We start from the raw sequence: 19,447 nt of genomic DNA on the forward strand, positions 1-19,447 counted from the left end.
CTATAATAACACAAACGATTCGTTTAAAAAAGCACAAATAAAGCAGTACAAAATCCAAAATAGAAAAACCCAATGCAAAACTATTATTAAGTTTGCATATGTATAATTTACTTATATTAATATTAAATGTGTATTCATAAAATATAAATATATTTTACCTATAATATATGCAATATATACTTATATGTAAATAAATATATATTTATTAATAAAAATATATTTATATATTATAGGTAAAATATATTTATATTTGTTTATTTATATTTATATACATATATGTTTATATGTATACACACACACAAAAATGTGCATGCATGCATGAGAGGCATATGCACAAACTTCCAGATAGTGGTGACTTCTGATGAGAACGGGATGGAAACGGAATGCTGTAGCATTTGGAAGAGAGAAAGTGGCTGTTTTAGCTATTTCTATCACACTTTATTTCTTTAAAACTATGTGAAGCAAATATAGCAAAAAGTTCCTGTATCTTTTTTTTTTTTCTTTTTTTAATCCTTGGGTTTGATGTACCTGGGTATGAGGCTCTTTTCTGCTTATTTGAAACATTTTATAATTATTTTTTCAAATATCCAGTGGACTCCTGATTTTTTGGCTTCCTTTCATTTTACCTTTTTACCATGCATGTATTTCTCTGTGCATCACTTAAAGTTTCCACCTTCCTCCATATATCCTTCTTCATTTATTCTTCTTTCCTACTTATTTTTTTTTCTTTAACCAACAGACCATCTATTCCTTATACTCCTATCACTTTCCACCCACTACTTCAAATCACAGCAAGAAGAAATTCAAGTTTCAATGCACAAGACATCCTGCAGGTTTGAAACAATTGCACACAGTCACTGAATATTTTCATGCATGCATACCAATTGTCTGGGATATACAGTTGTTAAAACAAACAAACAAACAAACAAACAAAACACCAACTCTACTAAATAATGAGGACCATCCTCTCTGAACCTAACTGGGTCAGAAGCTGCAGCAACTTAGCTTTTTCAATTAAGTCTGTGAGGTGCCTGGGAGTTGGTCACATTACACATCACGGATTTCATCTGATCCAAGATTAGGAACACTTATTTTTCTATGAAACACTTTCAGGTGAAGCAAGTGAACACTTTATTATAAGATGGTTCCATATTTAAATAAAATTAGGAAAACTATGTATTTGTCTTCTTTACTTACTGTACCTTTTAAAACACTGTTTCAGTAAAAGGTAAGAAGGTCATGAATCTTCTTCCAAGAAACGCAGGTCTCCCATAATCTGTGTTATTAAATTCAGGTTCCATACTGCCAAATCATCTCACCAATAAGAAGCCAAAACAAAAGTAATTCTCAAGGAATGACTTGTGATGGATTAAATCATTGTATTTCAGGTGTTGAGTATTATAATGAACAAATTGAATCAAAGAATGTTAATAATTAACTGTTGGAAAGTGAAAAAATGATGAGCACACTGTAAAAGTTAAACCCAATCATGTTTCAAAAGTTTAATATAGTTTTTATAAAACTAAACTTGCGGTATTGAATACAAGAGTTTGTATCTTTGCAACCTAAATAATCTTGTACATTTAAATAAATATTGATTGCATGCTGTAAAAATGCAATTCGTTTGGCACTAACTTGAATATGTACAATGTAATTCAAGCATAAATTCTGAAGTAGAGCTCACAGACCTGCTGTGTAGTCAAGCTGAACCCTCTTCCTGGTATGGAATGGCAGAAATTTTCATGATACAAATAGAATGTAAGTCAGCTTCCCTATAACCTCAGTCTTCCTCTAATAGAATTAATGCATTATGAACTGGTCCTATTCAGACAAAAAAGTTCTTGAGTCCTGAGACAACTGAATACTTTTCATAGTATTTAAAGCCATACAACAGCATTAAGAAGATTTTTTTTTCATTAATAATTAATGATAAAATATCCTTATTTTTCATTTGGTATATATTTACAAAAGTGTATTCACATATTGCTGAAAAGGATAAATATTTAAATAGAAGATAAGCATTATCAAAATAACTGTATTTCTTTTATTTACATCATTTTGATAAATAGAATGAAATATTTTACTACAACAGGAGCTACACTATGAAAATCCTATAAAAAGGGACTAGTTTCCAGTTTTTAAGTAGAGTTAATCAGTCCAATCATCACATTATGTTTTCCTTTCCAATAGCCACCACATTAGTGGGCTGAAAATTATCTTGGCCTAAATTGAATTCTACTCTCTTTGATTTGAGCTCTTACAACTTTCTGAAATGGAAATACCAGAAGTTTGTTTTTTACACACTCAAAAAAATGCATAACGTTTTACTGCTGAGAGACATGTCATATACAGATTAAACAAACATTACATGGAATCATTTTAATAAGAAGTCCTTCAGTCTAAAATATATGAAACTGAGATGATTTTGCTTGGAATGATCAGTGTCAAAGAAAATCAGCAAAAGGAGAAGAAAACAATTCTTTATTTTTATCCAAATATATTAGACTTCATAATTTAGTTATTTTCAACAAAAACTTCACCATGTATCATCCAAACCAGGACACTATAAGAGTGAAAGGGAGTGCTACTAATAATTACACAGGAACAACAGATAGAAATGAATTTTCCTGGGTATACTGGGACCTATCAGGAACCTAGAAAGAGGGGTTAAACTGCAATTACATGCAGAAATCATACCTTTCCCACACGCATGTGGAAAACATAAAAGAATACCATTCACTCAGATAAATTAATTTTGGCAATTGTAGCTCTTTCTCATCATTCAGGTTTCTGTTTAAAAATATTATCCCTTCCTGAAGGCAGCTATCTCTTCCAAAATAATCAATTCTTACTCCACACATTCATTTTCCATCATGCTACCCTGTTTTTATTCTCTTAATATATATTTGACTACCTAAAATTGTCTCATTTGGTTTTTGTCTGTCTCCTCCTCACTGACATGCAGTGTTCATGGTGAGCAGTGACTTCCTCTGACTTAGTTACATCCAACTCCCCAGGAACTAAAAAATGCTTAGGACATAGAAGGCATGCAAAATTTTGTGGAATGGATTAATACATTTGGAGAGTTTGTTTTGGGTTCCACCTTCTCCTTGGTACCAAAGACAAATTAAAATGACTCTCCAAAGTAAATTATGGCTCTATTTAGTTTTAAGTTGTTGGACTAAATGATCTCTACACTTTCTTCCACTGCAAATAAATATACCATGACCTTTGGACCCTGTTCTCTCTGTCACTATTTTGTTTATATCCAGCCAATAAAAAAGTTTGGTGACCAATGATTAGGGCAACCCACTCTATTCACAGTGGATGAATGCTCAAGGTAGACCATTTTGTCAGTAATAATTCCCTGGTATATATTTGCACCTACAGAATTTGGTTGATACAGAGGTAGCCAGAAGGTATTATTGTAGTTAATAATGGAATCGTTGATGTAATAATTTGCCAATAATTAAATTATCACAGAATTGCTAAAGAATAGGAAGCAATGGGTGCTCAAATCAGCCATTAAAAATTTACATATTAATGAAAAGTGGATTAATTCTGAGCAGACTTATATTGCAATGCCCTAAGAAATATTATAGGAAAACCCATGATATTCTGATAAGGAGCACTTCTAAATTTTCATAAAAATCTGTGCTTTCCAAATCTTTATTTTGAAAGGGTTCTATTGATCAATAGTTTTGATTCCCACTAAAGAGTCATAAATATCAGACATTGGGGTTAGAAAACAGTACTGCTAAAATTATTTGGGTAGGCCAGGGATCCAAGACACCAGTAAAACTATGAAAGATATCTTCAATTCATCTAATTTTAATTTCTCTCAGTTCTGTACAAAACATTACTCCTGAACTATGAGTGACAGGCATGGAATAGTTTCCCCAGGTGAGAAAAAATCTATCCTGTTACAACAAATATCATAAATAAGAAAAAACAGCATAAAAGAGACTCAATTAGACATACATATTTTAAGCATAAATATTTATCATCTGTTTCACTGCATTGTGTGTCTCTTTAAAGATAAATTATTGTTTTTAAAATGAATAGAAAGTTCCAGAAAAAGAGTGAAAATGTTTCCAACTGACTCAGTTTGAAACAGGGACCATTAATTATGTATTTTCATACAGATTTTGATATATTTAATAAAACTTGGCTACTATTACAATGATTCAGCATTTGTTCAGAGCTCATATCTGTATTAGATCATATACAGAACAGATTTCCAGATTTTAATTAGTCCAGGAATAGACCAATTCTCAAATTAATTAACATTTATTCCCCCCAGTACTAGCAATTTTTAAAAATCATAAGAAAAGTTCAATGATATACCATATACTGGTATGCTCTAAAATTTACAAGTTAAATATATAATGGTTATATTTTTGCAGGGCCATAAATAGCACAAACTTGTGTGACTCTTTCATATAAAGTACAATTGAAAACCTTGCAGGACCTTAAACAGTAGAAAACATTAAATCAGATTTGATTTTAAAATGACAAATAATTTAAGGCTAAAATATTTGGTATTAATAATTAATGCCAGTAGCCTTCCTAGTCTAATAAAGTAAACATGCACAAGAACTACAACTTAGAACAAAACATCACAATTTTATCAGATATATATGTATGTATGTATGTGTGTGTATATGTGTGTGCATGTATGTGTATATGTATTCATACATATACATATGTATGTAGTTTTGTCGCCCTGAAAGCTATCCACTCATTTGGCTTAATACATATGTTAGAAATGTTGGGAGAGTACCTCCCCTTTAAATATATATATATATTTTTTTCCAGAATATACAATATAAATATGTCATATATAAATCATGCCATAAAACTAAATGCAAAATTTGCACATTATTGCATGCTTGATGTGATAATACATGCCCATTAATTACTTCCTTATAATGTCCTCCCTTCATAACTTTTGCTTTCGGTAAAGTAGCAATAACCGGGAAGGAAGGACTCTCAAGTATGCTTACAGGACTGGGGGCAAAATGTACCTTTCAGATTCCTTAGGGAGGAATACCTCAACAGCCAAATATTGGACAATTACTAAATCAAACATTAAATAATGCCTAAGGAGGTGTTTTGCTATGTGAAGCGATCAGAGTTCATTTTTCTTAATTTGGCTGGAAGATTCCCTTCCATCCTAGCCGCTCCTCCAGCCATCTTTTGAAGCTTTGGTGGCAAATCAGCCACAGACTGGCTCATAGGATCAGATAACATCTTGGTTGCTTTAGATACCAGTTTTTCTTCTGAGTTGCCAGGAACTGAACTTATTCGTTGAAGTTTCATGGGTAAATCTCCCAAGCTGTAGGCTTTTTCTGAAGTTGTAGAACTCATTCTCAAGAGTTTTTTGGGAAAGTCTTCTCTTCCAGTAATTTTCTGAAGCTTAGATGGCAGTTTTGTAGTAATGTCATCTAGTCCATCTAAGCATTCCACAGAATTATGTCTTTCTTTGCTGTTAGTTATGGCTGGTGCTATTAACGGGGATGACATGAGAAGCATTTCCTCCTGCTCTTTCACACTGTAAGGTGGGGTGGGGACTTCAAATGTTGCATGGAACTGGGAGTAATCAACTTTAAAGAATCCTTCTTCTAAAGAAATTACAGGAAAAAAACGATGACCCCAAAGAACTTCATCTTCAGTGTATGATGTTCGAGCTTGGCAAGTCATCCCTATAAGCAAAAAGAAAATGCTTGATAAATTATGCATAGTGGGAGCACAGGGAAAGCTAGTTTGACCTAAAAAATTCATTTTCTTTTTTACGTAAGTTTTGGACTGTTTATCTGAATAAACTGAGTAATAGATCAGGTTATGAGTTTTACTATAAGTTAACAGCTTTGATAAATATAATTTCTTCCAGTGAAAAACACTGGTGCTGATACTGTTCATGTTTGAAGGGTCATACATCATAACATAATTGATTGTTTATTTTTCATAAACCAAAAGTAAAAACAACAGAATAATTTCAGAATAGATGTACCTTTGTAAGGAGATAGTGGAGAAATCATATAATCACTTTCCATCATTTGAGAAGCAATGTGACATATAAAACAAACCTGACTTTTAATCCAAACTTTACCACTGTGTAAATTTCAGAAAGATACTTAACTGAGTATCATTTTCCTCTTCTGTAAAGCCTAGAAAACACCAGTCTCATAGGATTGCTATGAACATGAAATAAAATTACATATACAGAAATGCAAAATGTGCCATACAATGTCCACAGATAGTTGGCTTTCAACAACTTAGAGCTCACTTTTTTCTCTTCACACAGTGAAGGCTTGCAGTGGGAGGTAAGAGGACCAGAGACAACTCTGCCAAGTATTTGCTAAATGAATAAAAGGTGAAATATTTCTGTGTTGGATAATGAAAAGTCACTTTGGTGGTTCTATCCTTTTGGATCTGTAAGGTCAGGATGAACTTTTGCTCAAATTTTAGAAATCCATATGCTAAAATCAGTAATGAGGGCCATGTGATGTGTCCATGTCCATTCCTGCTCTAGGAATATCTGGAACTAGATGCTGGATATCAAATGTTAATATTTTGCTCTTTACATATATGATGTTGCTTGGATATCATTTACCTCATGGTACTCTGATTTATTCAATTTTGTTCCTTTCATAAAACAATCATTTATAGTGAGTTTCTATCAATTCAGTCAACCTCTAAATATTCGTTTTATGAAGACTGGAAGTAGATGAGTAAATTAAAACCATATATCAAGTTTCAGTCTTATAGGAGCATTATTCAAAAGATGTAATTTTTTTTTTTTTTTGTCTTTTGTCTTTTTTCCGTGTCCGGCAATGGATCGCAACCCTCAGTGTTGCCCCCGTACCGGACCGGGGACCGGCAACGGGATCGGGGACCGGCAACGGGATCGCAAGCCTCGGTGTTGCTCCCGCGCCTCGCTCAGCCAGTGAGCGGGAGCCGGTCTGTATGTGGGATCCGAACCCTCGGACGGGAGCGCCGCCGCGCTTCCCAAGCGGCGCACTATCCAGTGCACCACTGGGCCGGCCCTGTAATTTTCTTTAAGTAGTAAAATTCACTGATTTCCTCTACCTTTACTATCAGACTTCTATTAAAGGCTATTAAAATGTAAAATAATGAATGAATTAAAAAATCATCCCTTTAATAATTATGATTTAAACAAGTAATTACAGTCTTTCTTCATTCATTTCAATTCTCCCCTGTCATGCTGTAAGTAATTTCTATTGTTTTTAATCCTGGATAAAAAGGGATAGTCTGCCTTTTTTTCCCCCTAACTATTAAGCACACATAAAATAGTTACAGAGAATTAGGATAAAATGTATAATTAAAAAGCCACATTGAAGATAAATTAAATCGTTCATAGAATCCTTCCAAATCTTGCCTTATGAATATTATCAGTTATACAGGGGAACTTCAAAAAGTTCATGGAAAAATTCATATTATTTTTCAATTCTATTTTTCCATGAACTTTTTGAAATATTCTCGTATATCACCAGGAAACTAGTTTTTATCACTATATTCTATTTTTCTCAAGGCATTTTTTTAAAGAAACTTATGTAGAAAACAAATTCCTATCATACAGCAGGCATTGTGTTAGGTGCTCTCTCTCTTTCTCTATTATTTTCTAATCCTCAATCTAGTCCTGTTAAGAAGATCTTCTTATGACCATTTTAAAGATAAAGAATCTAGTGCTTAGAGAGGTTAAGTCTCTTGACCATTTTGGGCACAGATGTAGTAGGCTGTAAGCTGTAGAGAAAAGATTCTAGTATTTTGTGATTTCTCTATGTGTGTGTGGCTTTTTTTTTTTAACTTTGCCATAATGCCTCTATTATTTTAATTAGGAACTTGATTCCAAACAATTTATTACTTTAACTCTGTCATGGTGTAAATATGACAGTGACCAAATATCAGCATTCATAATCAATATTACATTAGGAATAGCCTCCAGGTGGGGGAAAAATATATGTATATTTTCTCATATATATATGAGATAATGAAATGAGTTTAAAAAATAGTTTGTAAGTTTTATAGACACACACACAGCAGCATCTTGTATTTTCTGATAATTTTCTAGCCTGTGAGTAAATGTCTCATTAGAAAAAATTCTAGATTATTACCCAATCAGAAAAGATATAAAATCTATTTCCTGATATATTACTTGATTTTACTTAGAAAAATTGAGAGAAACAGAAAAGTGCCTAGAATAAAGAACAAATACCTGATGTTTGTGTTTGTATCCATTAAGATATGAAATAATTTTTAAAATGTTGAAGTACTCTCTAATTTCTCCCTGAAATTAACCATGCTCATAAATTCTCTACGTATCTTTCCAGTTCAGAACATTAATTTAAATTTAAGAAAAAAGGTTATAAATGTATTTTTACTGTTAAGTGATAGTACTTTCCTTATAACCTATTTTAATTTTAAAAACTTCATTGAAAATTGAGCATTCTCTGAAATAAGGGGATGTACTCGATACAATTCAGTGTTTTGAAATGTAAGGTAGATTTCTAGGTTTGTCCTTTGATCAATATAAATGCATGTATACACTGAGTTAAAGTAAAGTCAGGGGCTGGCCAGTTAGCTCAGTTGATTCGAGTGTAGTCCTGATAACACCAAGGTCCAGTGTCTGATCCCTGTACTGGCCAGATGCCAAAACAAACAAACAAACAAACAAACAAAAAAAAAACTGAATTCAGATGATGAACTGTGTTCGTTTATTTCTAACACCAACAAATACTGAAACAAAATTTGATGATTATGACCACCTTAGTCCATTTCATTTTGGTAACATTTTAAATATATTTATTAGAAAAATAATATGAAGTTAGACATAAAAATTCTGGCCTGGATATTTACCATTACAATATACCACACTGATGATCCTCAGTGCCTACCTTGAGTTGTTTCCTATAGGGTTTTCAGAAGTCATGGAGAAGTACTAGAAGGATTTAAAGGAAGGGAAAAAATGGGGGAGATAAAATCTTAAAAAATGTTTACTCTGGGGAAACAGGCCATTGATTATTAAGGTGCTCAGGTGCTTTGACATCTATAGTGGGAACAGATATTCAAGTGTTTGTTTGCATTAAAATATCTGTAAGTATTGTTATTGAAATGCCAGTCCATGATTTTGACTAAAAAGGAAGGTGGAGATTCTATTCTACTACGTAAAATAAACTTTACTTCTATCTACTGCAAACTGATATAATGTGAGGCAACATCTTTATATAACTGAAAAGTATATGAATTTGGCTGCCAATTCCACTACTAAATACGTAGCTCATGAAAATTACCTAAAGCTGTCTGAGCCTGTTTTCTCTTTTATAAGCTAGATATAACAACACCCTCTAAACCTTTCAAGAGTTTAAAAGTCAAGGGCACAAAACTGTGCTCAGTGATGAGGCCAAACTCAAAAAGGACAGCTGTTTTTATCATTCTGTAATGGTCATTTACATTTCCTTTTCTTCCTGAAAATTAGTGTTAATGCAGTAATATAGGTGGGGAATTTTGACATATTAGTAATTTGTCCCATATTAGCAATACAGAAAATTAAATTAAATCACTGATATCAATTAAATATTCAAAATGTTTAAAAATATATTTTAAAAAGTTGCATTACTCATATTCACAACTTTCAGAGTTTCTAAACATTTTCCATCTAAGTACCCCTAATAGCAGGGGAGACTAAGTATGAGAACTTGAGGTGTATAAAAGGCTTGCAGCAAGCCAAACAGCTAAAATCATTTAAAATACAGTACCGTGTTAATTGCACTAAGAACATTTGTCAGCATTTTACCTTTGTTCTTCTGCTGTTCCTTTCACACTTTTCAATACGTTTTGGTACACAAATATCAAACACTTCCAGTTCACAGCCACCAGAGTTTTAAAATCTGTTTTTTATTAATTTGCAATCAGTATAAGAATAATGATATGGAAACTTTACAAATTGGGTAACTGGAAAATGTCTATGATTGTCAATCTGCGGTTTAGACAAAGAACCTATTTCTTTTTGCAAAAGTTATCCCAAAATGGTGTTGAAATGCAAATTTCAAATAAGAAGTTTTAAAGTAGATATAATTATGTTTTCTAAGAACATGTGTGTATCATAGCATTCTTCTAGAATGCTTTATTTTATATTTCTTACTCTAATTTAAATTGTTTTAAAATAAGCAATGCATAGATTCACAATTGTGCCATTTGAATTAAAATAAATGCAGGTGAATACCATTATTCAAAGGGTATTATGTGATTGCACCTCTTAGCTGTCAATACAACTGTTTGCATGTTTTAACTGGATTCCAGACTTGAACAAATGTGGTGAAAATCAACACGAGCTCATCTCTGTGGAAACTGGAGAAGCAACAGATGCTGCTACTGGAAATAGCTGGGACTTCTGAATCCTCAGATGAAAAACATTTTGTGAAAAAGATTTATTCTGTGCCTTGATTCATGGATTTAAAAGGATATATATTATTGTTCAAAGTCATTTATTCCAGCATAATTATATATGTTTAAAATGGTAAAAGCAATGTGGTCTAACCTCTTTATTACTGACATTTCCCTTTCCAGGTTCTGCCTTTACACCGCACTAACTTTATCTCTTTAACTGAATTGAATGTTCATTCAAAAACAGGTCTGAAAGCTTTTAAAGTGAGAATAACAAAGTGAGTTGTTATTTGACAAGGTCTTAGTTAAATTTCAGAATACCTCTAACTTATTCTCTATTATTTCTCCTGGCCAGAGATGGTGCATACGAGGTGGTTACGACATGGTTAAACACAATATAACCACAGACCAAGGGTAATTCTGGATGCTGTGACATAGAAAATATACAATCAATAACTTCTGCACAGTGGGGGCTCTATCTAAACTCTACCTAATATAGAAGTTGCTTTGAGAAAAAGAGGGGGTGTGGGAGAGAGAGAGAGAGAGAGAGAACATTCTCCTGTAATGGCTGTGTTTTACCATGTGTGTACTAAAGAACAAAATCAAAAAACTTCTTCAGTTAAGCCACGTAATAATAATAATACCTGTATAGGGCTAGAACATTCTCCTGTAATGGCTGTGTTTTACCATGTGTGTACTAAAAAACAAAATCAAAAAACTTCTTCAGTTAAGCCACGTAATAATAATAATACCTGTATAGGGCTATGTGCCAAGTATCTGTCTAAACACTTTTTACAAATTGTCTTCAATCCTTACAACAACTCTTTGAGAAAGGTAATTATCTCCTTTCCTATTTTCTATAGGTGGAAACTGAGTCACAGAGTGGTTACAAGATAGTAAGATCATACAGAGGAGATGAAGCTGGAATTTGAAGTCAAGAAATCAGGCTTGAGAATTCATTCTCTTAATCCTTATATTATACTGCCTCTCTATCAAGTTGTACTGTGTATAGCTGGAAAAAAGGAACAAGAGGGAGTTTAGCATCAGAAATAGAGTTAATGAATATTCAACTGAAAGTGTCAACTTTGGGGTACAAGAGCATCATTCTATGATTTTGTGGTCAAGGGGGATCAGAATTTGCACAGCCCTGTGGAGTAAGTACGCTGGTGCCAGACAACCCTGCTGCCACATGCCAGCTCCATTACTTATGCTGTTTAACTTTGGTAAGGTGCCTTTGCCTTTCTGAACCTCAGTTTTTCTAATGTTTAAGATTAAAATAATAATAGTATTTATGTTCTAGGATCATCAGAATAATTTTATGAGATATTGTACGCAATATGTTTAACAATATGTTTGGCAAAGTCTTAATAAATATTAGCTATTATTATATTTTATTATATTATTATAGCTATTATTATATGTGGAAAAAGCATGGGAAACCAAAAAGATCAGTAAACTTTTAGGAATTAAAACATTAATGAATCATCTTTTGACAGAACAGGGAAAAAAATATTTGCTTATGTTCTTTTGGCTATTGGTTAGAATTGGTAATCATTAATAGTAGAAATAATAGTGACAATTTTAATTACACAGTGAGGACGTAACAATGTGCCAAACATTGTGCTATATAGATGTCACATATTTTATCTCGCTATATCATCACAACGACACTATAAACAAGATTTTATCACTTCCACATTTCAGGAAGAATACTGGAGCTTAGAAAATTCAAGTAACAGAGAATAGGCAGCAGATCTAAGTCCGGAACCCATACTGATTCCTAAACCTAAGCTCTTGACCAATAACTTTACTGCCTCATGACTTCATTAGTGATAGGGTATTGGAATCTGATAACAGAATTAAAAATTAATATTATTTGTATAAACATATGTGTGTATAATAGACATTTGGGTTTATTAATTATTAAGGAAATTGTACACTGTTCATTTTTAATGTGGGATCCAGATTTCTCAATTACCTCCCTAAGTAAACAAACTTTTAGGTATCACTATAATGATCTGAACCAAGGAGATTCTACAGAATAATCACATCTGATATTCTGGTGTCCAAAATAAGCAGGTCATGTCAGCCCTAGAGGCCGTTTGCATAGTGGATAAAGCATAAGTTTTCATGTCAGACCTACCTAACACCAAACATCGAATCCCAGCTTCACCACTAATTAATGGCTGACCGTGAAAATACTACTATATCTCCTTAAGTCTTACTTTCACCACCTGTAAATTGAAGCCCACCCTGTTGATTTCACCTAAATATTGTGAGGATTAAATAAAATTAAGTAATATATGTAAATTGCATACACAAAAAAATCTTGGTCATTTTCTCCCAGAGGAGTCCCTACGTAAAAGCTATATGGCTATGTTTCATTTATGCGCGTGCACTCACACACACACGCAAAGTTGAGAAATTTAACCAAGAACGGTTTGTTTTTCATCCTTACATCTATCTTTGTTTACTTTTTCTTCAAGTTGGTAGTTGTTTTTATACTTGAATCAGCTAATAGTTTAGCATGCAGAGAATGTTGTATATCACAAAGTAATCTCCTAGTCCACCCTACACATTGCTCTAAGGATTATTGAATAAGATCTGTGCCTGTTTCTTCCCTAAAGTACTTCCAAAAATTCACCCATCCCCCAGGATATAATAACTATAAGGCTTATTTGGCATACTCTGCACTCTGCCTCTTGTGCTGCACTGAGCTGAACCCAAATTTAAAATATAAACTTTTCAAAGAAAGCTTATGATGTTGATTTTTTCATCTTGTTTATAAAAAACAAAGACACTGTGTATACCACTGTTCAATAATACTAAGGTTACTGGCATCAGGCTCTTCTGGGATATAAGTTGCAAAGCCATTAAGAATACATAAATTGCTTCCAGAAACTGCAGTTTTCAAATAGATGGAATCCCTTTAAAGCTCAACATATTCTGCTCAGACAGACTTTCAGAGAGGAGCAGAAGTTCCTGGCATGCATTCAACCCAATATCATCCTCTATTATTTACAAGCACTTGTCTTACAATGTGTTCTCAGACATCAGTTTGCCATTATTGCTCAAGTTAGGTCAAAGAATTCTAAAAAAGTAAAAATAAAAAAAGAAGAAAAGCCCAATTATATTTGTCAGAAAATCAAGCTTCAATAAAAAATTTAGGAACAAATACTTCAAATATAATACTTTAGGTTTCTGAGTTCCCAGAAGAATGAAAAAAAAAATAGATTTTTTAACAATGACCAATAGAGCAAAATGTTAGACTTCCAAAAAGAAATGTTAAGTGCAGATGCTAAGGGCCAACGGAGAGTGAAAGTATCGCAGGGAATTCATGATTATATTGCTGAAAACATACTTAGGAGAAACAGGGCAGTGTTAAGCAAAAGAAAATAGGCTTCGAATAAACTTGAGATTGTTTCTGCTTGAACCATTCATAAGACATACGGCATGTTATTTAAACTATCTAAACCATGATTGTTATAAAATATGAATAGTAATAAGGGATAATGATATCTATTTTATAAGGTTATTGTGACAATAAATGATATAACCTATTTATGGGCTTACCATATTACCTGATAAATAATAAAGGTTCAGGTACTGGTGGCTAATATCAACCATTATTATTACTGGGGTTCCAATTAATTAAAAGTTCAGTTTAGATTTATTTAAAATAATTATTTAGTGATCACCTCATTCCTCAGAAACAGTTCAAAACAAATGAAATAATTTTTATCTTATTAATCTGGCAATTTGATATAGACCATGTTGCCTATATTTATCTGGAATCTAACGAAGGGCATATCATTATGAACTGAGTCAAGTCTACTGCCATTGAACAAAAGTGACTCAACTTTGTAGTAGCAACTACTTTCCCCCAAACACAACCAACTTCTTTGCGTTGTTGACCATGCACTATCTTCAGCTCTCCACCCTCATTTTATCTAGAAGCATTATAGAATTTGCCAAATTCACATTCAACTGATTATCATTCCCTTAACCTAACAATGGAAATGTTCCATTCTTAGCATGCTTTTTCTGCTTTCTCTTCATAGTACCCACTAAAACATGTTTCCTTGCATTGTTAGTTATAGAATCAAAACAACAGCTACTTAAATCCATTCATGTTATTGTTTTCTTCTCATAAGATCTAATTTTTCACTTCCAAAACATCCCAATTGTATAAGTAGAATGTAATCCAGTTACTTTCGGAGGATAGACTATATTATAAGACTGACAACAGGAAAGATATTTTTCAAAAGGAAAAGGCAATAAATTTATACCTTAAAACTAACCCAAATATACCATCCTTCAGGTGATGCTGGAATTTAATTATTTGGGGGAATATTATCCCCAATCATAGGGAAAAAAAACCCTTTTGAAATATTGTCTCAAGCAATAACATACATGTTAACTTTTTCTAAATGTTACATACCGATTACAAATAATTAAATGGTTAGATTAATCCCTGTTTTAAAGATATTCCTAAAACTTTGCTTTACATCTCATGACTTACAATGTGATAATGTGATGCTTATACAAAATAAATAAATAAAATTTATATGAGAAATAAAAATAAACCCCAAATTTTCTAGCATGTCTTCCTAGTTTCTTCAAAATCTAGTTCTAAGTTACCATTACAGTTTCTCTCTTAAAAATTCTTAACATCAATAACTCCCACGCATAGTCAAAAATATGCGCCAGATCCTAAGTGTTTTATATATATATATATATTATCATAGTTATCCCCACCACCTTATGAAGTGCATACTATTCCTTTTGTCATATGATTGATAAAGCTACTGAGGTATAGAAAGGTAAAGAAGTTTGTCTAAAGTCATGACTAGAGATGGCTGCAGTCAAGACAACTCAAACCCTTCAATTCTAGAGCCAGCCCTTTTAATGTCCACGCCATTGTGCTACAATTTGCTTGAATGATTAACTTTTCCATTAAATAGAAGTCACTGCTTTCCATTCATATTACTTGGTCCACATGCTTCAACTGCTTGGCATGTCCTCTTCCATCTTTCCACCTTTTGACAAAATTCCTCACATTCAAAGCTCAGCTCAAATGCTTTTAATCCTATGAAGTCTTTCCTGATTTTTCTATTCTAATTTATTGTCACACACACATGTACACGTGTGCATATGCACTCAAGCACACACATTCCTCACCCACTAGGTAGTGTAAATGTTTCAATGGCATACTTAATTAACATCAGCCAGTAATAATAATTAACACTTTTAAATTTATTAAACATCTCCTTTCTGCCAGGCCCTTTTCTAGGTGCTCAATTACAAAGTGTTACAGTGAAGGAGTGAAGGATCAACCCTCTGAACCTCAATTTTTCCATTTTTAAACCTATTTTTGAAAGACAAGTAGTAGTTTGTCCCACAGTCCATATCCACAATGTGAGAAAACCACATTGTGGGGTGGGGAAAGAGTACATGCAAAGCATAACCAGTTGCACCTGAACTAAAGATACAGTTCCTATTTGTTAATTCACTACAGTTACAAATAAATTTCAAATTAGCATAAACTTCTTAAGGGAGCTCTGATCTACCTTTTTGAACTTGTAACCAAACATTATTCCAGGTATTAAATGCTCAATGAACTCCAGAGGAGAGACAGCAGAAGGAAGAGAATGTCATAGAAAGTTAAAAATGTTAGTGGAGATGGAGTCAACTTTTTGAATGATACAGATATCCCATGCCCATCATTAATCTACTTTACCATTACAGAAGGGCACTAACAAAAATGCAAGGTATATAATTATTAATAAAATAGATATCTTCAATACGTCAATCTGGATTGTTTTCTATGTTTTCATGATGATGCTATGTCAATTATTCAACTTGTGAACTCAAAAATTGACTTAGAAACATCAATACTAAGAGCTTCTTATATTGATTACTGAAGTATGGGGGAGAGAATATCAAAATAAACCATATTTAATCATTGTAGAAATTATGAATAACTCTTGCACAAAAAGGCAAGACACACTTGCTGATAAATCACATTCAATGATAACTAGTTTTTTTCTTACATCTTGGTAAAATTATACAGATACAGATAGATGTTTATATAGATACATTTACTAAAGAGATTATATTTACTCGCATTTAACCATTAAAACATAAGATAATAAAATTAACCAGAAATTTTTGATACACTGAAATACTTGATCTCCATTGAATCAAAAGTTTTGGTGAAATTTCTACCATCAGTAACTATAATTGACCACCTTATAAAATTCAATATATCTATTTTTACCTGATAATTTAAAACTTATTTTCCCCTTAACTCATGAGTCTTATTTTTTTTCATAGCCTGCCACATCTTTTTCAATCACAAACTATAGCTATTTTTTAACATCTCCTTTGGCAGAAATTCAAATACATTTTGTTTGCTTGCAGGCTTAGAAGAGAGCCTGAATAAATATTTGCAATTCAGCAGTTGTTCTGGTTCTCTGATTTGCAGTAAAAGGTCAGAGAATTTTGCTTCTAATTTTCTGGCCTGTTATTTATAGAGCCTAAATGAAAGATAAATTCTCTGTAATTTTATGGGAACTATTTCTGAGTGCCTTTTATTTTGGGTGTGAAAATGCTGCATCACACTAATAATCACCAACAAATGATATTTTAGCACATGTATTTTAAAAGAAAAATGACTGACTGGTACAAACATGTATATACAAGTCTTTTAAAAGAATTTAATTTTTTTTGTCATGGCATAAACTGGCATTTATAATCAAACTATTAAAAGTTTTCCTGAACTATACAGTCTCTGATCTACTTAGATATTATTATAATTTACTTAAATTTTATGAAAAAAAATCATTTAAAGAAAAAGTCAAAGATATAAAATGTTGAGGCAAATAGCATGTGAGACAGTGACATCCTTGACATTGACATTTTCAGAAAGAAAATGATAAACGAACTGTAAGTTTATGCTAAAATGCAGCTTAACTCCTAAGGCAGCCTAGATTTTCTCCTAGACTTTAAAATGAAAAATGATCTGTCTACAAGTAGTCCCTTAACATAGAGAGCCAGGGTCTAGAGGCAAAATTCTCAAATGACCTGGTGACCTTTTGAGAAATTTTATCACATGCAGTATATCTTTGCAGAATGTTTTGACATGTATAAGCAGAATTATCCATATCATACAAATGATGCTAAGATATACAATATACAAAACTGCCTAATATTCAAAAGCTCATCAATACTGCAAAACAACATAGCCAGGATCTAAACAAGAAAGAGAGAAAGGAGGAAGATCAGGTGAGTTAACTCACCTGGAATTTTGGAGATCAAGCTTTTTGGCCAGATTCCCACTTAGGAATCATAAAACAGAAATAATGTTTGGTAAAGATAAGATTTACTTTTTGGCCATCCATACCCACAAGGATCAATATTTGTGTCAGAATCAGAAACTATATTCTTATACATTTGGTCAATTTTAATATCCTTTGAGCTAGTGATGTTTATTTTTAAATATATCACTTAGTTCTAGATGACAAACAGAAAGGAAAAATTAAAATATAATTTAATGCCTGCAGTTATTTTATTTCAAGTCATATTCTACTCTGCCTAATAAACATCTCAGATGTTAACAAACTAATATTCCCAATTAACCTACAAAGTACATGAACTGTGTATGATTAAATCATCTCATGAATGTTGCCATAAATACCCAAAATTATACTGAGACTGTTTCATACACTAATTCATGTCTTCATTTAATAAAAGTTCTAGAGGGAAAAAAATGAAAGAAATGTGTCTGCATTTAGAGTTAAGAATAATAAAAATATTTTAAACCAAATCAAAAGGAAGAATATTGAAGGTACTGATTTTAAAAAATGAGACAAGAAGCTAGTTGGCAGGTGGAGGAGGGAGATTATTTTTCAGATATGTTATTATGAAGTAATGTAGATAAACCATAACAATAATATGATCTAATATTTACTGCATATATATTGTCAGTTAAGTCATATGACAAAAGGTTTAAATGATTTATTCCAAATCTCTGTGAAAGTTACTATCTTTTTTTTTTTTTGATGAAAAGCCTATATCTAAAAAATGAGCAAACAATCTGAACAGAAACCTCACCAAAGAAGATATACTCATGACCAGCAAGCTTGAGAAAAGATGCTCAACATTATATGACATCAGGAAATTGCAAATTAAAACAACAGTGAGATACCACCACACATCTATTAGAATGGTTAAAATCCAAAACACTGACGACGCAGAATACTGACAACACGGAATGCTGGTAAGGATGTGGAGCAACAGGAACTCTCATTCATTGCTGGCAGAAATGCAAAATGACACAGCCACTTTGGAAAACAGTTTGCCAATTGCATACAAAACTAAACATATCCTTAACATATGCCTCAACGATCAAACTCCTTGATATTAACCCAAAGGAACTGAAATCTTATGTCCATGAAAATATATGAACAGAAAAAAAATAATAAAATAAATCTGAACCGGAACATTTATGGCAACTTTATTAACAATCATCAAAACCTGGAAGCAACTAAGATGTTCTTTAGTAGGTGAATGGACAAATAAACTGTGGTATGTTCACACAATGAAATATTATTTAGTGATAAAAAGAAGTGAGCTATTAAGCCACAAAAAGATATGGGGAAACGTATCTGCATATTACTAACTGAAAGAAGCCAATCTGAAAAGGCTACATACTGTGTTATTCCAACAATATACCGTTCTGGAAAATGCAACTATGGAAACAGTAAAATGATCAGTAATTGCCAGGGCTTTAGGGGGAGGGAGGGATGAAGAGTTGGAATGCTGGAGGTTTTTGTGGCAGTGAAACTGTTCTGTATGATATACAATGAAAGATACATATCATTATGCATTTATCAAAACTCAGTATACAACATAAAGAATGGACCCTGATACAAACTGTGGTCTTGGGTTAATAATGATGTGTCAGTTCTGGTTCTCTGATTGTAACAGATGTTCCATGATGTGCTCGATGCTGATAGTCGAGGACACTGGAGTAGGG

The 19,447-nt window shown here is 32.5% G+C and overlaps 1 protein-coding gene across 2 annotated transcripts in view; it reads right to left on the minus strand.

Moving 5' to 3' along the window:
- Positions 1 to 1,487: 1,487 nt before the first annotated feature.
- KCNJ3 (potassium inwardly-rectifying channel, subfamily J, member 3) overlaps positions 1,488 to 19,447 on the minus strand; it is a 148,240-nt gene continuing 130,280 nt past the window's right edge. For both annotated transcript variants that reach the window (XM_008568903.1, XM_008568902.1), the window contains one exon: positions 1,488 to 5,705. In XM_008568903.1, the coding sequence (XP_008567125.1) occupies positions 5,700 to 5,705 (6 nt within the window). In that variant the 3' untranslated portion in view covers positions 1,488 to 5,699. The remainder of the gene's footprint in view (positions 5,706 to 19,447) is intronic.

Source organism: Galeopterus variegatus, unplaced genomic scaffold, assembly GCF_000696425.1.
Source record: "Galeopterus variegatus unplaced genomic scaffold, G_variegatus-3.0.2 Scaffold451, whole genome shotgun sequence".
Taxonomy (NCBI): domain Eukaryota; kingdom Metazoa; phylum Chordata; class Mammalia; order Dermoptera; family Cynocephalidae; genus Galeopterus; species Galeopterus variegatus.